General features: G+C 43.3%; 1 protein-coding gene across 1 annotated transcript in view; it reads right to left on the reverse strand.

Moving 5' to 3' along the window:
- The window catches only part of LOC119424884 (huntingtin-interacting protein 1-related protein-like), a 26,942-nt gene that overhangs the window by 476 nt on the left and 2,767 nt on the right, over positions 1-23,699 (reverse strand). Inside the window, 30 exon segments of the mRNA XM_037692397.1 lie at positions 1-317; positions 440-501; positions 3,712-3,835; positions 4,104-4,209; positions 4,308-4,408; positions 5,847-5,909; positions 5,989-6,019; positions 6,100-6,158; positions 7,554-7,664; positions 8,035-8,171; positions 8,242-8,349; positions 8,432-8,518; positions 10,687-10,834; positions 11,710-11,904; positions 13,887-13,997; positions 14,087-14,281; positions 15,675-15,776; positions 15,874-15,990; positions 16,068-16,156; positions 17,721-17,904; positions 19,091-19,213; positions 19,296-19,421; positions 19,617-19,692; positions 19,785-19,842; positions 19,917-20,057; positions 20,696-20,757; positions 22,719-22,795; positions 22,876-22,956; positions 23,095-23,151; positions 23,239-23,381. The exon segment at positions 1-317 is cut by the window's left edge and continues 7 nt beyond it. Of these exon segments, the coding sequence (XP_037548325.1) occupies positions 1-317; positions 440-501; positions 3,712-3,835; positions 4,104-4,209; positions 4,308-4,408; positions 5,847-5,909; positions 5,989-6,019; positions 6,100-6,158; positions 7,554-7,664; positions 8,035-8,171; positions 8,242-8,349; positions 8,432-8,518; positions 10,687-10,834; positions 11,710-11,904; positions 13,887-13,997; positions 14,087-14,281; positions 15,675-15,776; positions 15,874-15,990; positions 16,068-16,156; positions 17,721-17,904; positions 19,091-19,213; positions 19,296-19,421; positions 19,617-19,692; positions 19,785-19,842; positions 19,917-20,057; positions 20,696-20,757; positions 22,719-22,795; positions 22,876-22,956; positions 23,095-23,151; positions 23,239-23,381 (3,391 nt within the window).

Below are 23,699 nucleotides of genomic sequence, written 5' to 3' on the forward strand. Positions count from 1 at the left end.
GGTGTGTAGCTCAGTGAAGGTGTGTAGGTTTGTGAAGGTGTGTAGGTATTTGTCGGTGTGTACGTCTGAGGCAGAGAGAAAGCTTGTGTAGTTGGTGGGAGGCTCTGGGAGCTCGTGAACGGCTGTGCCTGTGCAAAGCGCTGAGATTCTGTGGTGGGGCTGAACAGGGACGGTGATGGCGGTGGAGGAAACCCATTATTTTCATCAGATTTTTCAGGGGCGGCCCCAGAAACTCCAAGATCGTAGTGCCGTTTCCTCAGCTCGCCAAGACGAATTCTCTGCTGCTCCAGCTGGCTCTCAAGTTGCAGGACCTTCACCTGAACAATTCAAAGTGCACAAGATGTTTGTCAGACCCACATTAACGTTGATTAAACCTGGCGTTCAAACACTCAGGTTTCAGACAGGGTCCGAACCTTTCTGAATCATCAGGTGGTCTTACCTGAGCCTCCATTTCCTCTTTCTTCAGTTTAATCAGTGACATGCCAGAGAAGTCCATCAAACCTGCAAACATCAAACCATGTGTCATGACGAAGCAGCAAGAATCACTTAATACTTCAAAATTAAGGAGGATTAAAATGACTTGACATAATGAGAAATAAATTACCAGTAGTGATAAAAACATAGTTTTGTTATATCTGTCCAAAACCTTTCTAAACTTCAGTCACAAGTGTTCTTCTTCTCTCCCATCTTCTTTCAGCGTTCCCTCTTCAGGAACAACCAAAACATTGAGCTTACAAACCATTTCCCTCTTCAGGGTCTCCACAGAGAGTCCTCGTCCTCCATCTCACTCTGTCCTCTCTGTCCTCACTCCAACCACCTCCATGTCCTCTCTAACTGCAACCATATGTCTCCTCTTTGTCTTTTTCCTGGCAGCTGCATTTCTAACATCCTTCTACCAATATACCCATTGGGCAGCTGTGGCTGAGTGGTCGTCCTCCCATGCAAGAGTTGGGGGTTTGATTCCACCAGCAGTCACATGTTGAAGTGTTCCTGGACAAGACACTGAACCCCTCATAGCCTCTGATGAGTGTCCCATTGGTGTTTGAATGTGATAAAGCTCTGATCAGTCTTTGTAGTAGAGTTCTGTATGAATGGGTAGATGAGGGCACAGATTGTGTTGTAAAGAGCTTTGAGTATTTTGATAAGATATAAAAGTGATTTAAAAGTGCAGTCCATTTACCATCACTGTCCCTCCTCTGGACATGTCCAAACCATCTCAGTGTGGTCTCTCTAACTTCATCTCCCAGTTGTTCAACCTGTGCTGTACCTCTGATGATCTCATTCCTACCTTAGCCATCCTTGTCACTCCTAAGGAGAACCTCAAAATCTTCAGCTTTGCCACTACCATTTATGTCTTCTGTCTTTCACCACAGATCACAGTGTCATCTGCAAACATCATAGTCCACGGGGATTCCTGCCTGACCTCATCTGTTAGTCCCAAGTTGGCTACACTCACCAGAGCAAACAAGAAGGGGCTTAGAGCTGATCCTTGATGCACTCCACCTCCACCTTGAAGCTATCTGTCACTCCTACAGCACATCTCACCACTGTCCTGCTGTCCTCATGCATGTCCTGCTGTCCTCATACATGTCCTGCTGTCCTCATACATGTCCTGCTGTCCTCATACATGTCCTGATGTCCTCATAAATGTCCTGCTGTCCTCATGCATGTCCTGTACCAGTCTAACATATTTCTCTGCCACTCCAGATGTCCTCATGTAACACCACACCTCCTCCCTCAGCACCCTGTCAGATGTTTTTTCTAAATCTACAAAGACACAGTGGAGTTCTTTCTGACCCTCTCTGTTCTTCTCCATCATCATCCTCAAAAGCAAAGATGGCGTCTTTGTCAGATCCATCCAGAGCATCCAGTCAGATTTGTTACGTCTCAGACGTGTGCTAAACGCTGACAAAACCAAAGGGATGTTGTTTTCAAACAGGAAGTCAGTCCCAGCAGTCCTTCCTTCTATCTGATCCTCGAATGGTGTCCCCATTGAGTTTGTTGGTTCCTATAAATATTTGGGTATCTTGGTCGACTCACATCTCTTTTTTAAGCTCCACGTGGAAAACTTGGTAAGGAAACTGAAAGTTAAACTGGGTATCTTTTTCAGAAATAGATCCTGTCTAACTATGACCCCGGAGGAACCCTTTTTACCCCCCCCCCCCCCCACCACCACCACCACCACCACCACCACCTGCCTGCTAACTGTGCTCCAGCATCGTTTGGTTTACAAATTAAGCCCTGCTCTCTCTGTCTTATTTCTTCTTGGCTAACCTCTTTCTTTGAACAGCGTCCTGCACTTCACTATTCCACCACCAGGTTTCCTGACCATCCATTCTCTGAAATGCAAACTTGAACACAGAAGACTAAATGAACTAAATAAAAAGAATAAAAAGCTGCTGATGCAGCAAAATGAAATATTCAAGGGATTAACCAGCAAGTAGTGAGAGAAAACATTATGGTAGACTGAAGTCCGAGTGAAAACTGAGAGCTTAAGGCAGGGAAGGATGGAAACAAGCGGCTACAGCTGGACTCTTTAGGATTAAGGGTGAGAAATGAGGAAAACATGATAAAAATGTAAAAACTAAATCCACAAAATAAAAAAGTAATCAGATTGTGTTGAACATCTTGGAATGTCAAACACTACCAGGCTGTTTTGTGGTGAACCTCAGGGTTCTGTTTTGAGACCTTTTTTAATTCATTCTTTATACTTTCCTCTTGGGCATGCAATTCAACTTTTAAAATGTGCAATACCAGTTTTATGCAGATGATATCCAGCTCTACTCTTCGTTCAAGAAAAGAAAAGAAAAGAGAATGTTATAAATAAAATCCTTAAGCTGCTTGGCTAGCACTGAACAGTGGTTAAATGACGACAAGTTGCATCTGAACTCAGAAAAGACTGGAACTCTGATTATTTCCCCTGAACGTGAGGTTTCTCAAATGAAACGGCTCATTTGTGTCTTCGGTCCTTTTGGGGGTCGTTGTTCCAAGCAGTTCCTGACTTTGGAAGACATCAGTCCAAACTATACGCAGCGAAGATTCAGTCGAAGTTAAAAAAAGATCATGAGACATTTTTTATAGCTAGACTAAGAGTTTTTGATGTGTGTGTCCATTCATGATCTATAAGAGCTAACTTCAGCTAGGATTAAATTTTGTAACATCGTATTGAATGTGAACATCGGAGACACCACAGAGTCTGATTAAGTTCTTTTACTTCTAGATTTTCAGTTCAGTAGTTTGTAAAACTCATTTCATCCATAAATACTACGTCTGATTTATGGCATCATATTAAACTGGTCACCAACAACGACCTGAACATAAACGTCAACCCAACACTAAAGGGACAACCCACCTGGACACATCGTCTGAAAAAGTCCACCTGTTTCTGTCCAAACATTACCCAGAATGCAATGTGGCTCACTCAGTCTTATGTTCAAATTCATGTAATGTCGGTAATTCAGGCTGAAATGCAACAGTAACCGCCAAAACGTTCTGCTTCTGTAAGATGTCATCATGGAATGAAACAAAATACAACTTTAATGGAAACCTACATTTAATATTCAAACTTCATTTTTTAGGGCAACTACAATTTCTCTGTTTTAGTTTACAGGTTGCAGCCGAGCGCAAGGTTTTTTATTTTAGTGATTTGTCGTTTCCTAGAGCTGAAGAACCTGCGGAGTTCTTGAAATGTGCGTCAGCTGCGTGTCTCACCGTGATCAGAGATCTGCTGCTGCCCATGTTTGCTGGAGGTGACAACGACGGCAGCCATGTCGTTCACGTGTCGCGACGCCTGTTGGAGCGTGTTCAGCTTCTTATTGTTGCGGTCAGCCTTCACCTGAAATCACAGCAGCACTTAATCCAGCATTTCTTAAGAAAACACACGATATGTGTCCAGATGAAGACGGCTGGTCTTTGTGAATTCAGTTTCTACAGAAATGGCCTCGTGCTCAGGTTTGGCTTTACGCTCTTTTATTGGTAGAATATTTTAACAGTTCAAGAACTGAATATCATTTAATGGTAACGTTAGTAAAACGATGCCTTGGGAACGTGGCTGTGTGCAGATCCAGCTGTTGAAAGATGTAAATACGTGAACGTGTTTGTACCTTTGAGGCAGCCACCAGCTGAGCAGTGCTTGCAGCGATCTCGTGAGAACAGGCGATGAGCTCCTCGTACGAACCTTTTTCAGCCACAACTCTGTCGGCTGAGTCTCTGACAGGAAACAGCCAGAACGACAGCTCCGTTAACGTGCAGCCTACGTTCGTGGCAGTCAACATGTCCTCCTTGTTTAGACCCTCTCAGATACTTACAGTAGCTGTGTTGCCCCCCAGCCCACAGCTTTGGAGGCTGAAATGAGCCCCTCAGTCCAGCGAGAATTTTTGGCATAAAATTCTGTATCAGATGCAGCTCCCTGCAGAAACCAAACCAGAAAAGGATTTACACAAACCGTACGTCGATGACGCCTGACTCTGAGGGGTTTGAATGTCTGAAGGTGTGGAGACGAGTGTTTCTGGACTGGAACTGAACAGAGAATAAAAGTAAACCTTCGTGTTTTGGTGCAGGATATTTGAGTTACACCGTGGAGAAGAACGGAGGAAGGATTTTTACTGGTCTGAGGGAGCACAGAGACGATCCGGGTGAGCGGAGGGAGACATTTTATTCACCACCAGGAGCAGTGGAGGAACCAGGGGGTGGCCAGTGGTGGCTTTGGTCACCACCGTTTAACCTTCAGCCACCTCAATCATTTGAGGAAACTATAATTTTACAGAATATAAAAACTAAAGGGCTGCACGGTGGCTCAGTCGATAGAGCTGTTGCCTCTCAGCAAAAAGGTTGTTGGATCAAATCCCGGCCCCGGACCTTTCTGGGTGGAGTCTGCATGTTCTCTCCATGCTGACTCTGATGTCACGTGTGCCGCAGAATGGCAGCACTGACGGGAGCTCCGCTTCGACTCCATCTTTTTTGTTCTTGTTGTTTTAACTTTTTGTTTGCACCTACACTGCACATCCACAGTGCGAGTATGACCGCGACACACTTGTGCAGTTTTCTGCATCGCTGCCTTGCCTTCTTGCCATCTTGGCATCGTGGGTCAGTCCTTCCAGCCTCGGGCTCTGGCCTGTCATGGCGGCTGTCTCCATGATCCTCCATCTGCCTGCACGGACCAAACTCTACGGACCCGTTCGGCTCCGCGGGGAAGCCTTGGATGTTCTCCGTCTGCTGGACCTGGTTCTGGAGGGAACTATGGGAGGCAGTTGCAGTGGTCCAATATCATCAAGCCGCTGACGGGACCTGCTAACACTTCTAATAAGACCATGCCATGAACTGAACCACACAGCTAACAGTCATGCTGCAAACTGGACCATGTTGCTGTAGATTTACTTCTTTTTCACTTCTGGCGCCTTGCTTCTGTATTTTTGTTGCATGCTTTGGTATTTGTTGTTGCTGTTTTTCTGACAAGTCGAGACGGTTCTTCTTGTCTTCAGCATTTCATTGTGTCGATGACGTGTTGTAGCATCTCCAAAAATATTTGAGGTAAAATATTTTTGCTACAACACGCACAAATGGACAGACGGTGATTCCGGTTCTCCCTTCGCTCCACGGTGGGGGACATAACGTGAACTGAAAAGTTATTTTTTTAATCATCAGATTATATTTGTTAACTTTGATTACCATTGTTGCGACATCCAGTATTGGCTCATTTTGATCCTACCTCTACGTGAATAACTGAACTAAATAAAATGAACCAGCATGTGCTCTTCAAACACTACTGAAACAGACGACTGTGTCCATATTTCACTTCTATACAGTAGAAATAAAACGAAGAATACAGGAGTGTGGCAGAAACTCACCCTGCCTCCTTCCACGATGTCTTTCTGTAGATCTGTGGCGGACGTCACCAGGATATGGACAGCCTAATGTACAGGAAGCAGAGCATCACGAGTGAATCCTGCTCTACAAAGGTTTAAAGACTTATTAAAATATTGGATATACCTTCATCAGGTCTGAACAGGATCCCAGGATACTGGAATGAAACAAACTGAAGCATAAACTTGCTGCACCAAGTGAAAAAAGAAGTTCTCTGATCCGAATAATTCTCTTTACCTCTGGTTGACCTCCAGTTGGACACCGGTGGTGTCTTTTCTGGCCATGGACAGGATTTCCTGTGAAGCACAAACAGAAATTTCAGCACCATCAGGAGAGAACAGGTCAGCTTCATTTGTTAGTGCTGGTCCTAAAAGAGACTGGTTAGAGATTTAAACAGAAGGAGATAGAAACAGGAAAAATAAAAGGTTTTACTCTTCCTGAATTTGGCCACATACACAGCAACTTTCTGGTCCCAAGTTGGCTACCCTAACTCTACACCATCTCGCCCTCTTTTAATGATGTTGAAGCTTTGGACACTAAGGATTACTGTGCTGCACTTTACTTAGACCTGTCCAAAGTCTTTGATACTGTAGATCATGACATCTTGTGCCACAAGCTCTCAGAAATTGGCTTCTCAGGTCACACTGTTGGCTGGTTCTCAAACTATCTCTCAGATCTGAGACAATGTGTTCAACACAATGGTACTTCTAGCTATTCAACAGTCACTAATGGTGTGTCACAAGGCTCAGATTTAGGACCCACTCTTTTTATAATTTATATAAGTAATGTAGATCAACACATTCCTGATGCATCCTTGCATCTCTATGCTGATGACACTGTTGTTTATTGTCGAGCTAACACAGTTACCAAGGTTTTCCATCTTCTACATTCTGCATCTGACATCATTCAGTCCGACTCGTTTCGTCTCAAACTGGTGCTAAATGCTGACAAAACCAAAGGGATGATGTTTTCAAACAGAAATTTAATGCCAGCAGTTCTTCCTTCTATCTTAGCTACAAACGATGTTCCTATTGAGTTTATGGATTCTTAGAAATACTTGGGAATTGTAATGTATGCACATCTCTCTTTTCAGCTACATGTTAAAAACCTGTTAAAGAAACTGAAATTAAAACTGGCTTTCTTTTTCAGAAATAGATCTTGATCTCTGAATGCCAGGAAACGCCTTCTATCTGCAACTTTCCTACCGGCCATTGACTTTGGTGACATTATTTACAAGAAGCCCCTACAAGCACCCTGCAGATGTTGAACACCGTCTTCCATGGTGCGCCAAGATTCATAACTGGATGTAACTAGAGGTAGGGCAGTCGACTCAGGACCCAAAATCCCAGGTTTGATTCCCAGCCATCCCCACATCGTAGTGTCTCTGAGCAAGACGCCTAATCCCTAATTGCTCCCTGAGCACCTACATAGCTGCCCACTGCTCCACCTGGATGTGTCCCAGGTGCGATGGGTTAATTGTAGAGAACTAATTTCACCGTTGCATGGGAACATACAATGATGACAACACATAGCACTTATTGTCGTCTGTATTCTTTATGTTGTTTGTCTTAAACAGGTCTCTCTTGTACACGAGTCCTTGTGACTCAACGAGACTAACCTGGATAAATAAAGGTTCAAAAATAAAATCGTGATTGTAAAACGTTCTTCTTAGTAATCGATTTTGCCCTTACATCCATCCGCAGCACAGCCTCCTCAATGGCAGTAGACGTAGCGATCATCTCCTTGTCCACTATGCTTCCCAGCTCCTCATTCAGTACATCCTGCCCTTTTGGGCGCAAATCCTGAACAAGAAGCACAAACTTTCAGTCAGAGTGCAGCAGGAGGCGAAAAGCAGGAGGCGAAAGCCTCGTCATGTACAAAACTAACGACCCTGCATGTTCACCATCAACAATACGGAGTTTGAATCCATCTATGTTCACTTTAACATTTTACAACTGCAACCTTGTCTTCTCTTTATGGCCAGCATTTGGTCAAAACATAGACCAACACATTTATTAGCTGTCCTTTGTGTTTAGAGATCACGTTAGCATACGAAGACGCTGAGCTGGGCTAGTGAGCCGGTAGACGTCCCGCCTGCTGACCCTTGTCATTATCAGATGTTTTCTCTGCTGCTCTTCTCGCTCTCTGTGGTTATTAAGACGTGTCACCCACCTGTGCCATCGTGAGGATGCGCTGAACGGTGTACCGTGTCGCAGACGGATCTGCTTTTTGTAAACTGGGCTGAAACTTCAAGTCCTTCAAGAGCTGGAGACAGTGGTTTGCACACTCCCGACAGCTGTCACTTAAATCTGTACGAGGCGAAAGAATATTCAGCTTTGACGTATGAAGTGCACCGCAGGTGCAGCGTGCATCTCTTACAGTCAGCCTGATCGGTGGGAGCGGAGTGCGACGTCGCGGCACCGGTGACGATCGTGTCAGCAGCGAGGTGGGAAAACTGCGTGACGGCTCTCAACAAGCCGCTGGCGTCTGTAAAGCGTGGGAAAAGGGTTAGACGACTCAAAATATAAAAAGTTAAAAACAAACTCACCGTACTGTAAATCCAACTCACCATCTTTGTTTCCTAGAAAGGCCATGTGGCTCTGCTGCAGTTTATCAATGGAAGCCAGAGTGATTTCTGCTCGGTTCACCAAATAATCTGAAAAACAGAAGGACTGTTGAAGAAGTGCCATAAAATTATAAATGCACAAGAAATAGATTTCTTCTTCTACTATTGTTCAAGTCTTTATTATGTCCCGGTGGTGAACTGTGTCTGTAAGAGCTGGGCCTTCAGTCAGGATTTAAAATGGTCCCACCTTCTCAGACAGGAACTTTGAAGAATCTGAATCTGTCCGATTACGTCACTTTATTCTTATTTTCTTATTCAGTGACTCGTCATCAGTCACCTGAATATAAATGTCAACACAAGGACAACCCATCTGAACACACAACTTGAAAAAGTCCCCCCTTTTCTGTCCCAAGACTACCCAGAATGCACTGCGCTCACACAGTCTCTTAAGTTCAAGTACATGTAATTTCAATAATTCACTCTGAAATTTTACTTTAAGCCACAGAAATGTCTGTTTCTGTAGAACGTGATCATGTAATGAAACCAAAACACAACTTTCAGATTGAAACTTATCAATTTAAACCTAAACTTAGTATCTAACCTTCATGTTTTACAGCAACTACAATCTGAGTGTGGACTGTTGAATTTACACGTTGCACCTGAATGCATCTCAAAACTTCATGTGGTAAAAATATAAAATGTTATAAATATAAATCAATATAAATATTTATAAAAGTTAAATAACTAGACTTTGTCGTGGTACAGGAAGTGGTTTTAGAACAAACTGATGTCCTCATATGATGACAGTAGGTTTATTTTTACATTTCATAGTTTTCTTTGCAAATTGGGGTCAGAAGATCCAAATTACTCTAAAAACTAAATTTCAGCTTTTTATTATGAGCAGTTCTCTAAAAACTGATGTCCTCATATGAGGACTCTGGGTCTCAGGAGGCCATTATTCTATTTATTGATATTATTCTATTTATATTATTCTATTTATTTATATTATTCAATTTACTTACTAGGGGAGTGGTGGCGCAGAGGTTAGAGAGGTGGGCTTGTGATCCGAAGATCGCCGGTTCACGCCCCGACCCCGACAACATCAAAATTGTGGGTGGGGTAGGTGAAACACCCACACTTGCCCCCACCTTCATTCGCCCCACTCTGGGCCCATGAGCAAGGCCCTTAACCCCCACCGTGTGCTCCCTAAACAGGTCTCTCTTGAAAATGAGTTCTCGTGGCTCAATGAGACTAACCTGTATAAATAAAGGCTAAATAAAAAAATAAAAAAAATACTTATATTATTATCCATCCATCCATCCATCCATCCATCCATCCATTATCTTTACCCGCTTATTCCATTTTGGGTCACGGGGGTCGCTGGTGCCCATGTCCAGCAATCACTGTGCGAGGGGCGGGGGACACCCTGAACAGGTCTCCAGTCCATCACAGGGACACATAGAGACAAACGAGACAAACAACCATTCACTCTCTCACTCTCACCTAGGGACAATTTAGAGTTACCAATCAGCCTAACATGCATGTTTTTGGTCTGTGGGAGGAAACCGGAGTACCCGGAGAAAATCCATGCATGCACGGAGAGAACATGCAAACTCCACCCAGAAAGGCTCCTGGACCGGGGTTTGAACCAGGGACCTGCTCGCTGAGAGGCAGCAGCTCTACCAGTTGCGCCACCGTGCTGCCCTATTACTGTATTTATTTAAATTATATTTATATTACTGTGTTTATTTATATTATTATACTTATATTATTATATTTATTTATATTATTATATTTATATCACTGTATTTATTTATATTATATTTATTTATATTATTATATTTATTTATATCACTGTATTTATTTATATTATCATATTTATATTATTATATTTATTTATATCACTGTATTTATTTATATTATTATATTTATATTATTATATTTATTTATATCACTGTATTTATTTATATTATTATATTTATATTATTATATTTATTTATATAGCGCTAAGTCACAACAGAAGTCGTCTCTAAATTCTAAATGCAACGTTTCATATGTAATAAATTCTTAGGACTTCTCTGAAGGCGTTGAAGGCCCAGTGTGTTCCCCACAGCCTGCAGTGTTGCTGGGTGTTGTCTACGTGTGTTTGTCATCTGTTTTCTGGCCAATACGATTCAGGATCTCAACACACAACGATTTCCTTCGTCACATCAGCAGTTTGTTTTTTAACTATAAGGGAGAGAAACATCAGAGTTTACCAGGAGAGCTTATGCAGCGGACGTGTATGGGGTCATCCAGTTTGGCCACAGCGTCCAGTATGATGCCCTCAGCCTCCACCACTGCACACTGCAGCAGACAGAACTGCTCGTCCTGCAGCTTCTTGGCCAGCTCCCCTTCCCGACAGGCCTGATTTCACCGACACGTCGTGAAAAGTTGCAAATAAAAACAAAATGCAACGAGTCACAAATTTCATAAATCCATGCTTGTTCCACACTGAAGAACAGGAAACAGTGATTTTACACTTCACATTAAAAGTCTCAAACTGGAATACTCTGCTTTTAATTTGAAGATAAAAAGAGCTTCTTGTTTTTATAGTTTGTGTTGACTCTCTGGGTGACGAACGTGCACTTTGACTTAAGACTGTTTACAGTATCCATGAAATTATTCATGTCCTTAGATCTTTTTACTCGATGCGATAAAAACCGTCGTGGTCAATAAGAACAATAAAAAAACATCTAATTCAGTAAAAAGTGAAATGAAATTTATTGAAAAGTCCACGTGAGCTGAAGAAAACAAAAGACCTTCCAAGGCCCTGAACATCTCCAGACTTCAGTTCATGCATCATCAAAAGTCAAAGAAAAATGGAACATGTGTACCAAGAGCAGGCCGTCCTCACACACTGATGTACCGTGCGAGGAGGAGAACATGTGAGGCCACAGACACCTGTAAGCTCTCTGAAGGAGTTACGATGTTCAGCCGGCGAGGTGACTGAGCAGGAGTTCTACAGGTGACCCCTCCAGGCCCGTTTTATAACGAGCCAGCTGCTAATTGACCCGGTTAGCTGCAAGATGCTCCTCCAGATGTTTCTTATTCGTACCACTCACTTTCATGTTCCAACTTTTTGAGAGGTCTTAGAAGTCTAAAGCACTAAAAAGGTATAACGTCTTGCCTTAAATATCGGACCCATCATGAATAAGGTACGAGTTTATGTTATTTGGTGTTTGACTTTGTTGGAGCTTTGGTTGTAATGACGCGTCATATTCAGAAGACTGGACCCAAACCTGCTGCTGCAGCTGGGCGTGCAGGCTCCCCAGCTCCACGCTGCTCCTCAGCCTCTCCTGCTCCAGGGAGCTGTGCTGCAGCTGAGTTCGTTGTCTGAGGGAGTTCAGCTCGGCCTCCTGCTCCCGAGCCGAGCGCAGCAGCGCCTCCCTCTCCGCCTGCAGCCCTGCCAGCGTGCTGTGGAGCTGCGAGCCGCTCTGATGAGCAAACATGGAGGAAGTCAAAATGTTTTAGAAGGGTTGGAATGAAACAGAAACGCTTTATGCCCGTCGTGTTTTTCTTCCAGCTGCTCCTTTCTTCAGAGAGTGAAGTTTGGAGGGTTTTACGCTGGAAGCCCGTCCCGACACATTCTGGGCTCAAACCCACGGCCTCGTGATTGTGAGACCACAGCACCGATTACTGAACTATCACAGCCCTTAAACGTACAAGATTAATTAATTTCATCCATCCATCCATTTTCTTTACCCGCTTGTTCCATTTTGGGTCACGGGGGTCGCTGGTGCCCATGTCCAGCAATCACTGTGCGAGGGGCGGGGGACACCCTGGACAGGTCTCCAGTCCATCACAGGGACACATAGAGACAAACGAGACAAACAAACATTCACTCTCTCACTCACACCTAGGGACAATTTAGAGTTACCAATCAGCCTAACATGCATGTTTTTGGTCTGTGGGAGGAAACTGGAGTACCTGGAGAAAACCCACGCATGCACGGAGAGAACATGCAAACTCCACCCAGAAGGCCCCTGGACCGGGGTTTGAACCAGGGACCTGCTCGCTGAGAGGCAGCAGCTCTACCAGTTGCACCACCGTGCTGCCCGATTAATTAATTAGATCTTTGAATTTAAAAAGGAGCAGGTCCCATATATGAAGATGTGTTTACAGAGTGCCAGAACCTACGGAGATAAATGAGTCTCAAAAGTGCTCACGAGGTTTGTATGAGATCCACGAGCACGTTTGACAACTGCATCAAGTTTTCTGATCTATGCGTTTCAGTCTGCACGAGTAGGAGTAATCTGTGATACAAAGTGTCAAACACACGTGCACAAACCAGCTGCCGCGCACGGATCAGCTGCTGTGGATGTGACGTGAGACTTCCCGCTCCAGATTCACAAAGGTAACGTTGCGTTCAAGGACTAGAATCTTTATTGCACGTGAGGTGTACGAAGAGATTACATTACATGTAATAGATTACATTGTATGAGTTTGTGCTTCTCCAGGATAGTGAAAAGCTTAATTTTGTAGAAAAAAACTTTAGTTATAATACGTAAAGTGTCCATTTTGAGTAGTTTATTTTATACCAACAGTTTACACAGAAAAATACTGTAAATTTTATTTTTCCACAAGAAGAAAACGTCAATTTTTGGGACTGTACATCCCAAAATGGGTATTTTTTATGGCTTAAAGGAAAAAAGAAATAAGAATAACCTACTCGTTTTAGATAGTTTATTTTCACAAATTAAACATTTCTGTAATCCAGTGATGTGTGTGTTTTAATATAGAGGTTATGAGTTATTGTCCCAGTTAGAAATGATCTTTCCCAGTAACTCAGTATCTGGTGAAGCTCAGACGTCCCAGCTTTTTTCACCGGCATCGAACGCAGCATTACCTTTGTGAATCTATTAGATCAGTTAGAACGTCAGGCGGCTGATCCGTGCACAGCGGGTCATTTGTGCACGTGTATTTGATCATTTGCATGCATAGAATTTTCCTGCTTGTGCCATTTGAAATGTGTAGATCTGAAAACTGTTGATGCGTTCGTGGATTTTGTGCGACTACTTTTGGGACTGCCTGATCTTCATGGACGGACTTCACAGAGGCTGATTTTCATCTTTGGTCCCCGGCAGGCAGACGCACAACACGCAAATAAGAACAAGACGTATAATTAACAGACACAGCAAAGCCATCTGATTCCTCACAAACACACTGAGATCATTAAAGTACATTTCAACTAGAAATACAAGAAAGTAAATCTACGACTGATTAAATTCTTTGAATCAACGCCACAGATAAACTTTAACACAGAAACTCTGTAAGATGAAACTGCACATGTACCAAAAACAAGCTGATCATCTGCACACCTAACGTCGACTTCTGAGCGTTTCATTAAGATCCTTCCAGTGAGTCATGAGATATTTTGCTGACGATCGTCAGAGCAGTTTGTAACTCTGGTTCTTACCAGATCTTTGCTTTGCAGCAAACCTTTTACTTGGTTCAGTTCTGCTCGTGTGGAGTCCAGCTCTCGTTTCAGCCGCTCAATTTCCAACTTCTGCTCTGCGTTCAGGGCAAGCTGTGGAAAACAAGACGCATATAAACAAACACGTTTTACACCGAATCCTTATTTGGCTTCCATAGTGTCTTTCTGAGGTCAGTGAGTACCTGCTGCTGCAGCTGGGCTCTCAGGGCCTCCAGGTCTCTGCTGGTCCGGTCTTTCTCCAGGTCCAGAGCGCTCTGCTGCTGCTGGGCCTGCTGTCTGAGGGAGACGAGCTCGGCGTCTTTGTCTCTTGCAGAGCGAAGCAGCCCGTCCCGCTCCGCCTGCAGCGCTGCCACACTGCTGCTCACCTGAGCCGCCTCCTGAACAAAATCCAGTAGACATTCACAAAGACGGGTTTATTTCCAGCGTTCAGACCTGTTAAGAGTTATTTTTATCGGTCTGATTGGGATCAGATAAGTAAAGGCCTAATTTTTCTGGACTGGGATTGAACGGAGAATGTAAGTAAACCTTAATGTTTTTGGTGCGAGATATTCAAGTAGGTAGGAGAACACTGTGGAGACCAGAGGGAGGTGGGTTTTTGTTGTTTATTTTGTCCACGGTGCCACACAATGATGGGTTCTTGTTAGGAGAGGGAGTAATCTCATCCACCACCAGGTGCATATATCAGTGGGGATATTTGGCAATGCTGCATTCACATCTTCTAGCAAACTTTCAGAAGGTTGGTCACGTAACCTTGGCAAGGGGGTACAGGTTATAGGTGGCTAGCTTGGTCAGTCTTCTTTCTCAGATCAGCTGCTCTTGTTTTCAGTTCCTCAGGGCTTTTCAAACGGACTTAGTACTCATACTATGATGGTGAGGATGATGGTGTATCCCCCAGACCGGTTGTCACGGCTCCTTCCAGCTGTAGCATCTTTGTTGTACTTTGTCAATCTCTAGGTGTGAAATGATGGAACACGGAGTCCGAGGCTGTTTCTGGGTCAGTATGGATGATGGGTATCAAAGTTTCCTCCATAAATGTCTTGTTCTGTAGCTCATTTCTCTTTAGACTGTTCTGGTTCCCAAACATCTGACATGGATCCAGGCGACGTCTGAACCAGCACGGCATAATTTCATGTCTATTACTTATTATACAACTGAGGTTGCACAGAGATTCAAACCCTGAACCCTGAGCTCTTGTGGGCTGTAGCTGAAAAATGTCCATAACAGTGCTCCTAATAGACTTAACAAAAAAAAAATCAACAATATATTTTAAAATGGCTGGAAAACCATAAAAATAGTTTTTATACAATATAAAAGTACTAAAAAAGTGAACAACAAAGTCCATGCTCAATAATCCAGGTATACAATCCAACATTTTTCAGTCAGGTCATCTGGATAGTTTCTTTTTTTTGTGCTGAAACGTTTCACCTTCCATCCAGAAGGCTTCATCAGTCAAGGAAACACACAACAAGGGCCAGCGATGGAGGAGGGGGCGTACCAAAGACACCATCTTATCACAAACAGAACTGGTTTGTTCCACTTTGGAGTAAGCTGTTGGGGGAAGAATCAGTTTTGTTGTGCGTTTCCTTGACTGATGAAGCCTTCTGGATCGAAGGCAAAACGTTTCAGCACAAAAAAAAGAAACTGTCCAGATGACCTGACTGAAAAATGTTACTAAAAAGTGGTTTTAACTTTATTTTAATGTGTTCTTTAATGTTTATTTTTAGAATATTAGGTCAAAAAGGAGCAAATGTGCAAATTTTCCACTGTTACCTTTTCCTTCCCCTCCAAATTACTGCGAAGCCGGATCATCTCCGCTTTCTGTTCCAGCAGTTCTCTATTCAGGCGCTCAGCCTCCTGCTGCTGCTGATTCACCTGATGACATGATCAAAAAGCACATGAGCCATCGTCTCTGAATGCTAAATGTTTTGTAAAAACATCATATCAGAAAGTGTTATCAGCTGTGTCCTACCATGCTTCTTTGCTCCTGTCGCAGACTTTCCATCTCCCTTTCCAACTGCTCTTTGGTCCTCAGTAAGTGATCCTCAGCTTGTTTTGTACTTGACAGCACCTTCACAGTTTCTGCATTCTGCACCACAACAAACAAAAATCTGTTGTGGTCAGTGAAGAGGCTTTTAGGTGAGAAAGCATAAAGCTATATTTTACCTTCTTCATCAGATCGGCGTGACTGGTAACCAGCTCTGCGTGTCTTTCTTTTAACTGAGTAAAACGTAGCTCTGCAGCCTGAGCTCTACCTGCACAAAATGAACAACATGTGATGAGTCCTGTGGAAAAAGTATTTGATCCCTTACAGATTACTTCAGTTTTTGCTTTTTTTTGGTCACACTTGTTGAAGATGTTGAAGATCAAACAAATTAAAGTTAATCTGAGTAACCACCAAATGCAGTTTTTAAATGAATTAATTTATTTGTGTTTGACTGCAGGTGTTAAGAGAATTTTTGGTTATGAATGTTTTTCTTGTTATTATGGCTGACAACATTTTCTCCTCTGCCCTGAGAACAAGTGACCCGATTGTCTCCCAAAACAACTGAATTGTCTCCCACATACTCTCTTATCTCAAACTGAAGGGATGCCTGTGAACCGTATTTGTGAAGACAAAGACTGCAGTATGAGGTAGCTGCAGCTGGCTTCAAGGACACCCACTGCACTATGTTGAACTCTGCTGAGCTGGTAATGTTATAAAAGTGAGCAGATAACACTGCTTGTGGCTCATTTCTGTGACTGGTCTTCGTGCATATACATTTATGCATGTTTATGTATGTTCTTGTATGTAACGTGTCCAGAAATCTTCACCTGCCGTTGAGTGTGGTTCTTTTGGGTAAATGTTAGTGAGAGAAATTTTCTTCAACAAATTGGTCCTTCGAGCCGGATACCAACATCTCCTCTCCGACCACCAGACTTGGACCTGACCTTGTACCATGCACAGGGGAGTCTTGAACTCCTGAACTGAAAGTGCTCCAGCTGAATTGCCAATTTTAGTGAAGCCAGGTCTGCTGGCGGGTGGAGGGGGTGGGGGTGGAGGGGTGATGGAAGTCTGACCAGAGACGAGCCACAACTACGGGTTGAGAAGATTTTCGTTCAATGTTTGAATAGCCGAGGACTATCAGAAAAAAGTTTGAGGAATGAAACGAAATGCTGTTATAGCAATCTCACTGAATAGTTGGGGACTATCAGAAAAAGTTCAGGGAACTTCACAATATTGTATTTTTAAAAAACTTCACAACATTGTGTTAAGGAGGTCTCGCTAAATAGTCGGGGACTGTCAGAAAGAAGTTAGGGGAACTTCAGTAAAAGGTATGTGGAGTGCTTAGTTGATCCGTGCCCTGAGATGACTTCTGTTGTGACTTGGTGCTATATAAATAAACTGAACTGAATTAACATGGCAGAGGTGGACCATTGCCTAGAGGTTTCACAGACAGCTGCGTGTGCGTGTGGAATATGGATTTAGGCCTCCTTTGGTTAATGGATCTTGTACTTCTGGTGTTTATCTCCACAATAGGTGCTAGAGATTGTAATCAAGGGTAGAAGACCATCAGAACTACAAGTTGCTATCTCACTCGTATGTGGATGGTGCTGACCACTCGATGAAAACAGAGGATCCTGACAAGCATGAATGTGTTATGTTGTATGTTGTCATTTTGCATTTTCTCAGGTCATCGCTGTTTGATATATCATTGTTTGATGATCTGAAACATTTAGGTTTGATTTTTTTTTAAAAGCAACAACAGAAGGAATCTTTCAGGGGACCCACTTTCCACAGCTTGGCTCATTAGGATGCACACAGAACTGAACACTCACTGTCTGCTTCCTTGTATCCAATCTGAGCACCAACATTGGCAACATTAGCGCTGCGTAAGGCCTCCACCTCCATTCGCAGGTGTTCATTTTCAACCAGAGCTACTTGTTTGGTGGTGCGCTGCTCTTCCACTTCAGCTTCCAGACGATTCACCTGAGCCTTTAGCTCAACTACACATCTCTTAGCCTGTGGAATGACAAATAAATTCCTGATATATACTGAAAACCACAGTCATTAACAACAGACACATCTCTTTTGGACAAGTAATATTGGCATTTTTTTATATAATTTTCAACATAAAACAAGTCAAACATGAAGTCACATTGATAGATGGCATGCACAGGAACTATTTTTGAACAAATCAAAAATTAACAACAAACCATTTTTTTTTTTTTTTTCATTTAGCCTTTATTTATCCAGGTTTTTTTTACAAACCATTTTATTTTGTTTTTGGAAAACAAAGTGGAAAATGTTGGAGGACAAGATCAGGGAATCTGTCTCTTTGCAGAAAGGATGAGCTAAGCTGAAAGTGTTTGCACACTACCTGATACAAAGTTAGATATTTTTGTGCAACCATCGTAAAGTTGCCTCCTCACTCTCACCTGTTTCCAATTAGCAATCAACCCAGGTGCTGTCACTTCTTCTCTCCATCAGTTCTAGTCATCGCCCCAACAGCAACTCGTTAGTTTGGTGCCAGATATCTCAGTCCTTCCTCTCGTGTCTGCTTGCAGCTGGGTCCAACCTCACCGACCGTGATAAGTGTTTACTCTGTATTTATTTAGCTTTTAATTTACCCTTTGTTGATTTTAATTTCTAGCACTTGTGCTACTTTCAGCTAGCATTTTCCTACTTGTTACCTGTGATACCTTTTAGCTACCCCTCTGCTCTTGATACTTTAAGCTAACCTTATGCTGCTTTTAGCTTCTGGCTGAACGCTCGTAGTCTTCTGTTACATTTGACTTTAAGCTAGCTTTGTGCTACACTTTTTAATTTTTGCTTGTTTTTTAGGTTTTAGCTTTTTAACTAAACTTTTGTTACATTTTCTAGTCTTTTGCTACTTAGGTTGCTGTTGCTGATTTTAACTAACATTTAGACACTTGCCTTGCCTTTCTGCAACTTTCAGCTTTTAGATAGCCTTTTACTGTTTTTAGCTAAAGTCCTGGTGCTTTTAGCTAGTCTTTTGCTATTTTTAGTTTTCAAGTATGTTTTTTTTACAGCTGTTGTACTCAGGTTTTAGCTAGAGTTTTGCTACTTTTTAACTGTTTCAGCTTCCTCAGCAAGTTTCAGCTGTCGTTCAGCCGTCAGCATTTACTCTGTGGTTGTTTTTGTCTGCTGATCTGTAGATGTAAAATGTAAAAACCAAGCCTCTCACCTCACTCTTGATGAGCTCTACCTCTGGCTTCAGAGCTTCAGGTTCCTTCCTCCAGCCATCGCTCTCAAATTCTCTCTGCTCCAAAGAAGCTTCAGGTGTTCCCATTTGGCTCATCAGATAGTACTACGGGGTTAAAAAAGCTAAATGTTAGCACACATGAAGTTATTTATTTATTTCCACTTTGATGAAATGACCCGTGCGGCACCTGAGGTGCGTCTCTGAACTCTGGCTGCGTCTCGACCTCCTCCTCCTGATGATCCTCGTTGGGAATCACCACCACAGGCCTTTTATACTCGGCCAAGGCAGCAGCTCGGAGGAAGTTTGGAGGAGCCTGTGAAGGGGAATAAACACAAACCTACTGAACAATGGGAGGCCCAACACTCTTTAAAGGAATGGCACCCGCCACCTAATCTTCCAGACCTTGAAACTGAGCTTTACTGAAGTTGTGTTTTCTATTATCGTTTGACTATGTCCATCTAGAGTTTTATTTCCTACAAGTTTCATAAACTCCAACCCTGCCACTTACATCTGGGAGATCTGGGATCTGGATGATACTTTTAAAGAACTCAATTTCTCTGGCTCGCTTGAAGAACTGTGAGAGGCTGCAGGAGAAGAAAAGGCCAGCTTAAAACAAAACTTGTTCCAAATGTAATGTGCATTCCTCTGTTAAAGAATAACAAAAGTCGTTTCCCACCTCGTGAAAAGGTCACGGAATCTCTCTCGATGTCCGAGGAGAACATCTGGAGCCATACCTGAGGAGAAGGAAGCTGTGGGTTTTAAAGCTGGCTTTGACACAGATGGATTATTTAAAGTGCACGTTACTTACGGCTGTGAAGTTTGAACAAAAGTCGGACTGAGAAGTGGTAGAGGAAGCTACAGTCCTGAATGAGGGGGATGAGCGGCGTCAGTCTGCACTGTCCGGCTGGAGTCGTGGATTTGGCTCCGTTGGCGTCCATCTGACGCAGAGCTTTGAAGTAGCAGGATGTCAGTCTAATGCAGTTTCATTATCCACTGAATATTCAGTATGTTTGAAATCATTTAGTGAATCTGGGACTGATGGTCATTACCACACACCCAAACATTTTCTTCACTGATCCAGTGAAGAAGCAGCAAAAGTGACTGGTTGGGACCCCCAGACTGGTTGGGACCCCCAGGCCAGCAGGAGGCGCCAAAGTTTGCTTAAGTACCCACGACTGAGAGGCCATCATGATCTACTTTAGTTGCACTTGTTAGGGATGAAGGTTTCTGGTGAAGGTTGAATGGATGTTTTTAACTATGGCTGAGATCAACTCTTGTTGGAGGCTGAAGGCGTGCGGCTGTTTTCAAGGTCACCCCTGAGTTTGTGATGAGCTTCGCACACGTCCGGGGCAGATTCTCACGACTGGTCTTCATGTGTATACTTTCATTCATGCAACCTTTATTTCTACAGCTTAGTGTCATTGAGCCTCGAGGACTCTTTACAAGAGAGACCTGATTATTATGTACGACTGCAACCTGTTTCACCAGATCAAAATCTTCTCCTGCCGTCGAGTGTCGGCTCTTTTTGAGTAAATGAGATTAAAAAAAGAGGCTAGTGGGGGTGGGGGGCAGAAGATATGCTCTTACTTGTCTCAGCCATCTTCAGTCCAGCATCCAAGTAATCCAGCAGCTCCTGAGTAATGTCCAACCTACACACAAGAGCAAGGTCAGAACTTGTACTCACAGACACTTAAAGTACATGTGAGCAGTCAGTGTTTTACCTGCAGGAGACTGAACTCTGAGGATTTGTCTCAAAGCTAAAAGGCACTCAGAAGAGAGCCCAGTACATTTCCCCATCCCCTTAACAAAATGTAGTACATTTGAAGTTTATTTTTGCAAGTATACTTTAAGTATAAGTATATCAAGTATACTACACACCATACATGTAGTGTACTAGAGGTATACTGATTTAATACTTGTTTGGACTAAATTGGGACATTTTTATACTATTTTTAAGTATATCAAATAAAGTTTATGAAAAGTAAACTTCAAGTACACCTCCTCATTTTTAGTGTAAAAAAGTATACTTGTAGTATACTTAAATAAACTACTTTTTGCAGAGGGTCACCAAAAACAGGGGTGCCCAAACTTGGTCCTTGAGGACCACCCACTATCCTGCACGTTTTACTTGTCCCTCTGCTCCAGCGCACCTGGCTTGAATCTGCAGGTGATTAACAGTCTTCTGAAGAACATGAAGAGATAACTCCACTACTGGATCAGGTGTGGTGGAGCAGAGGACCTCAATGTTCGACTCTGCAGATTTGATGGTTCTTTAGGTTTGAGCTGTCACTCATTACGTTTTCTTTATTTTGTTTTGTTACTTCTGTCCTCAGTTCGGTTTTCATAGATACTGCTCCTCAGCCTTGCCACGCCCACTCTCACCTGTTCCTGTCAGCTCAGGTATTTCTGGTTCAGCTCATTAGTTCTGGTTATTTATACTCAGTCTGTTTTATTTGTCTTCCATTCACAGTCATTCATTCTTTCATGGTTTTTGTGATCCAGTGAGTTGTGCTGAGTTCAAGTGTCAGGTGTAGTGTGCTGCCATTTTTGTTTTAGTCTTTTATAATAAAATTTAAGTTACGTTTGAGCTCCTCGTCTCAGTCTCATCTGGATCCATATAAATAAACTCTTTACTGACAGACACTTCTGATCTAAAACAACTCAAGTCTAAATAAACATTTATGTTGTTCATATGAAGAGACAACGTTCTGATCTGTGGTGAGAACAGGGAACAGGTGGAAGAGAGCTTGGAGAGGTGGAGGTATGCCCTTGAAAGAAGAGGAATGAAAGTCAGTCGTAGTAAGACAGAGTCCATGTGTGTGAATGAGAGGGAGGAGGTGGAACAGTGAGGCTACAAGGAGCAGAGGTCACAAAGGTGCAGGACTTCAAGGACTTGGGGTCCACTGTCCAGGAACATGGGGAGTGTGGTGAAGAGGAGAAGAAGAGAGTCCAGGCAGGATGGAGTGATGGAGAAAAGTTTCAGGAGTGGTTTGTGACAAAAGGGTGTCAGCAAAGGTCAAAGGAAAAGTTTACAAGACAGTGATGAGACCAGCTATGTTGTATGGTCTGGAGACAGAGACATGGACAAAAAGACAGGAGACAGAACTGGAAGTGGCAGAAATGAAGATGTTGAGGTTCTCCTTAGGAGAGACAAGGATGGAGAAGATCAGGGATGAGATCATCAGAGGTACAGCACAGGTTGAACAACTGGGAGAGTTAGAGAGGACACACTGAGATGGTTTGGACATGTCCAGAGGAGGGACAGTGGTTTGGACATGTCCAGAGGAGAGATAGTGCTTTGGACATGTCCAGAGGAGGGACAGTGGTTTGGACATGTCCAGAGGAGGGACAGTGGTTTGGACATGTCCAGAGGAGGGACAGTGGTTTGGACATGTCCAGAGGAGGGACAGTGGTTTGGACATGTAAATAAAAAAAATAAAAATTACTCAAGGTGTTCCTTTGATTGTGTTGGTGCACATCACTGGCAGGTAAGACACTGACTGCTCAGAAGTACTTCATGAAATCCTGCTGCCAAAATTCCCGTTAATGTGAAATACATGGATGAAGCAGCTGCAAACAGCTGGACCACACGGCTAAAGACGCAACGTACAGTTTGGTCACGTCCGTGCCTGCTTCCCTCTCCAGCGTCTCGTCGCTGGCCTCCAGGTTCGCAGGGATCACCTTGTGCTGGGACAGAGATGCAACCGTCACATCTTAGCAAGAACACGTTCGATGAGGAAATGACACAATGACGCACGACGTGTTACCTTGGCGTGGAAATCCATTTTGAGGTGTAGATATTTAGCAGACAAGGCGACGATGTGGCCGTATCGATCATGCAGGTTTCCCTGAAACAAAAACAAAAAGTTTGTTGTAAAAACAACACAGTTAATGAATATACGGCTGATAGCAAGTTACATTTTGCTAAATCAAACTGTGGTGAGGTCAGAGGTGACCGTGGGCGCTGTGCAGGGGGACGTACTCACCCACAGGACGCCCATGTCCTTCATGTTGCGACTGTATCTGTGAGAATCTGCAACCACCTGTGGAGCACACAAACATGAGGACAGCTCCACCGAGGAGGAGGAGGACAACGTCCAGAGGAAGAGCAAACCAGGCAGCTCATTTACATTTCGGTGTCCTTCCCGGAGCACCTTGTGCAGCAGGTAGCAGAACTTCCAGCTGACCATGGAGTTGCTGGACAGAGGCAGGTTGAGGATGTAGGACCAGAAGGTGGTGGCTCCACCCTCCTTGTGCGTTCCCAGGATGATCGCTTCACCGATGCTGAGGAAACTCTCCAACGAACGAGACGAAACAACCACAATCCTTTCACTCAGACATGTTCTAGAAAACCGAGTTCGTAAAGCAACGGTAAACTTTAAGATGAGTTACGGGTTCAGTTTGACCAAACTGACTGACGGCAAATAAACTTTTAATTCTTCTTTTGTGCGTTGGTGTTCACTGGAACCAGTTTGATGGAGCTGCGTGAACCTTTCTGGTGCTTCAGTGACAAAAACCACTGGAGAAAAGACTGACTGACTGACGACTGACTGACTGACTGACTGACTGACTGATGACTGACTGACTGACT

The sequence above is a fragment of the Nematolebias whitei genome, chromosome 18 (assembly GCF_014905685.2).
Source record: "Nematolebias whitei isolate Nwh7 chromosome 18, NemWhi1, whole genome shotgun sequence".
In the NCBI taxonomy this organism is placed as follows: domain Eukaryota; kingdom Metazoa; phylum Chordata; class Actinopteri; order Cyprinodontiformes; family Rivulidae; genus Nematolebias; species Nematolebias whitei.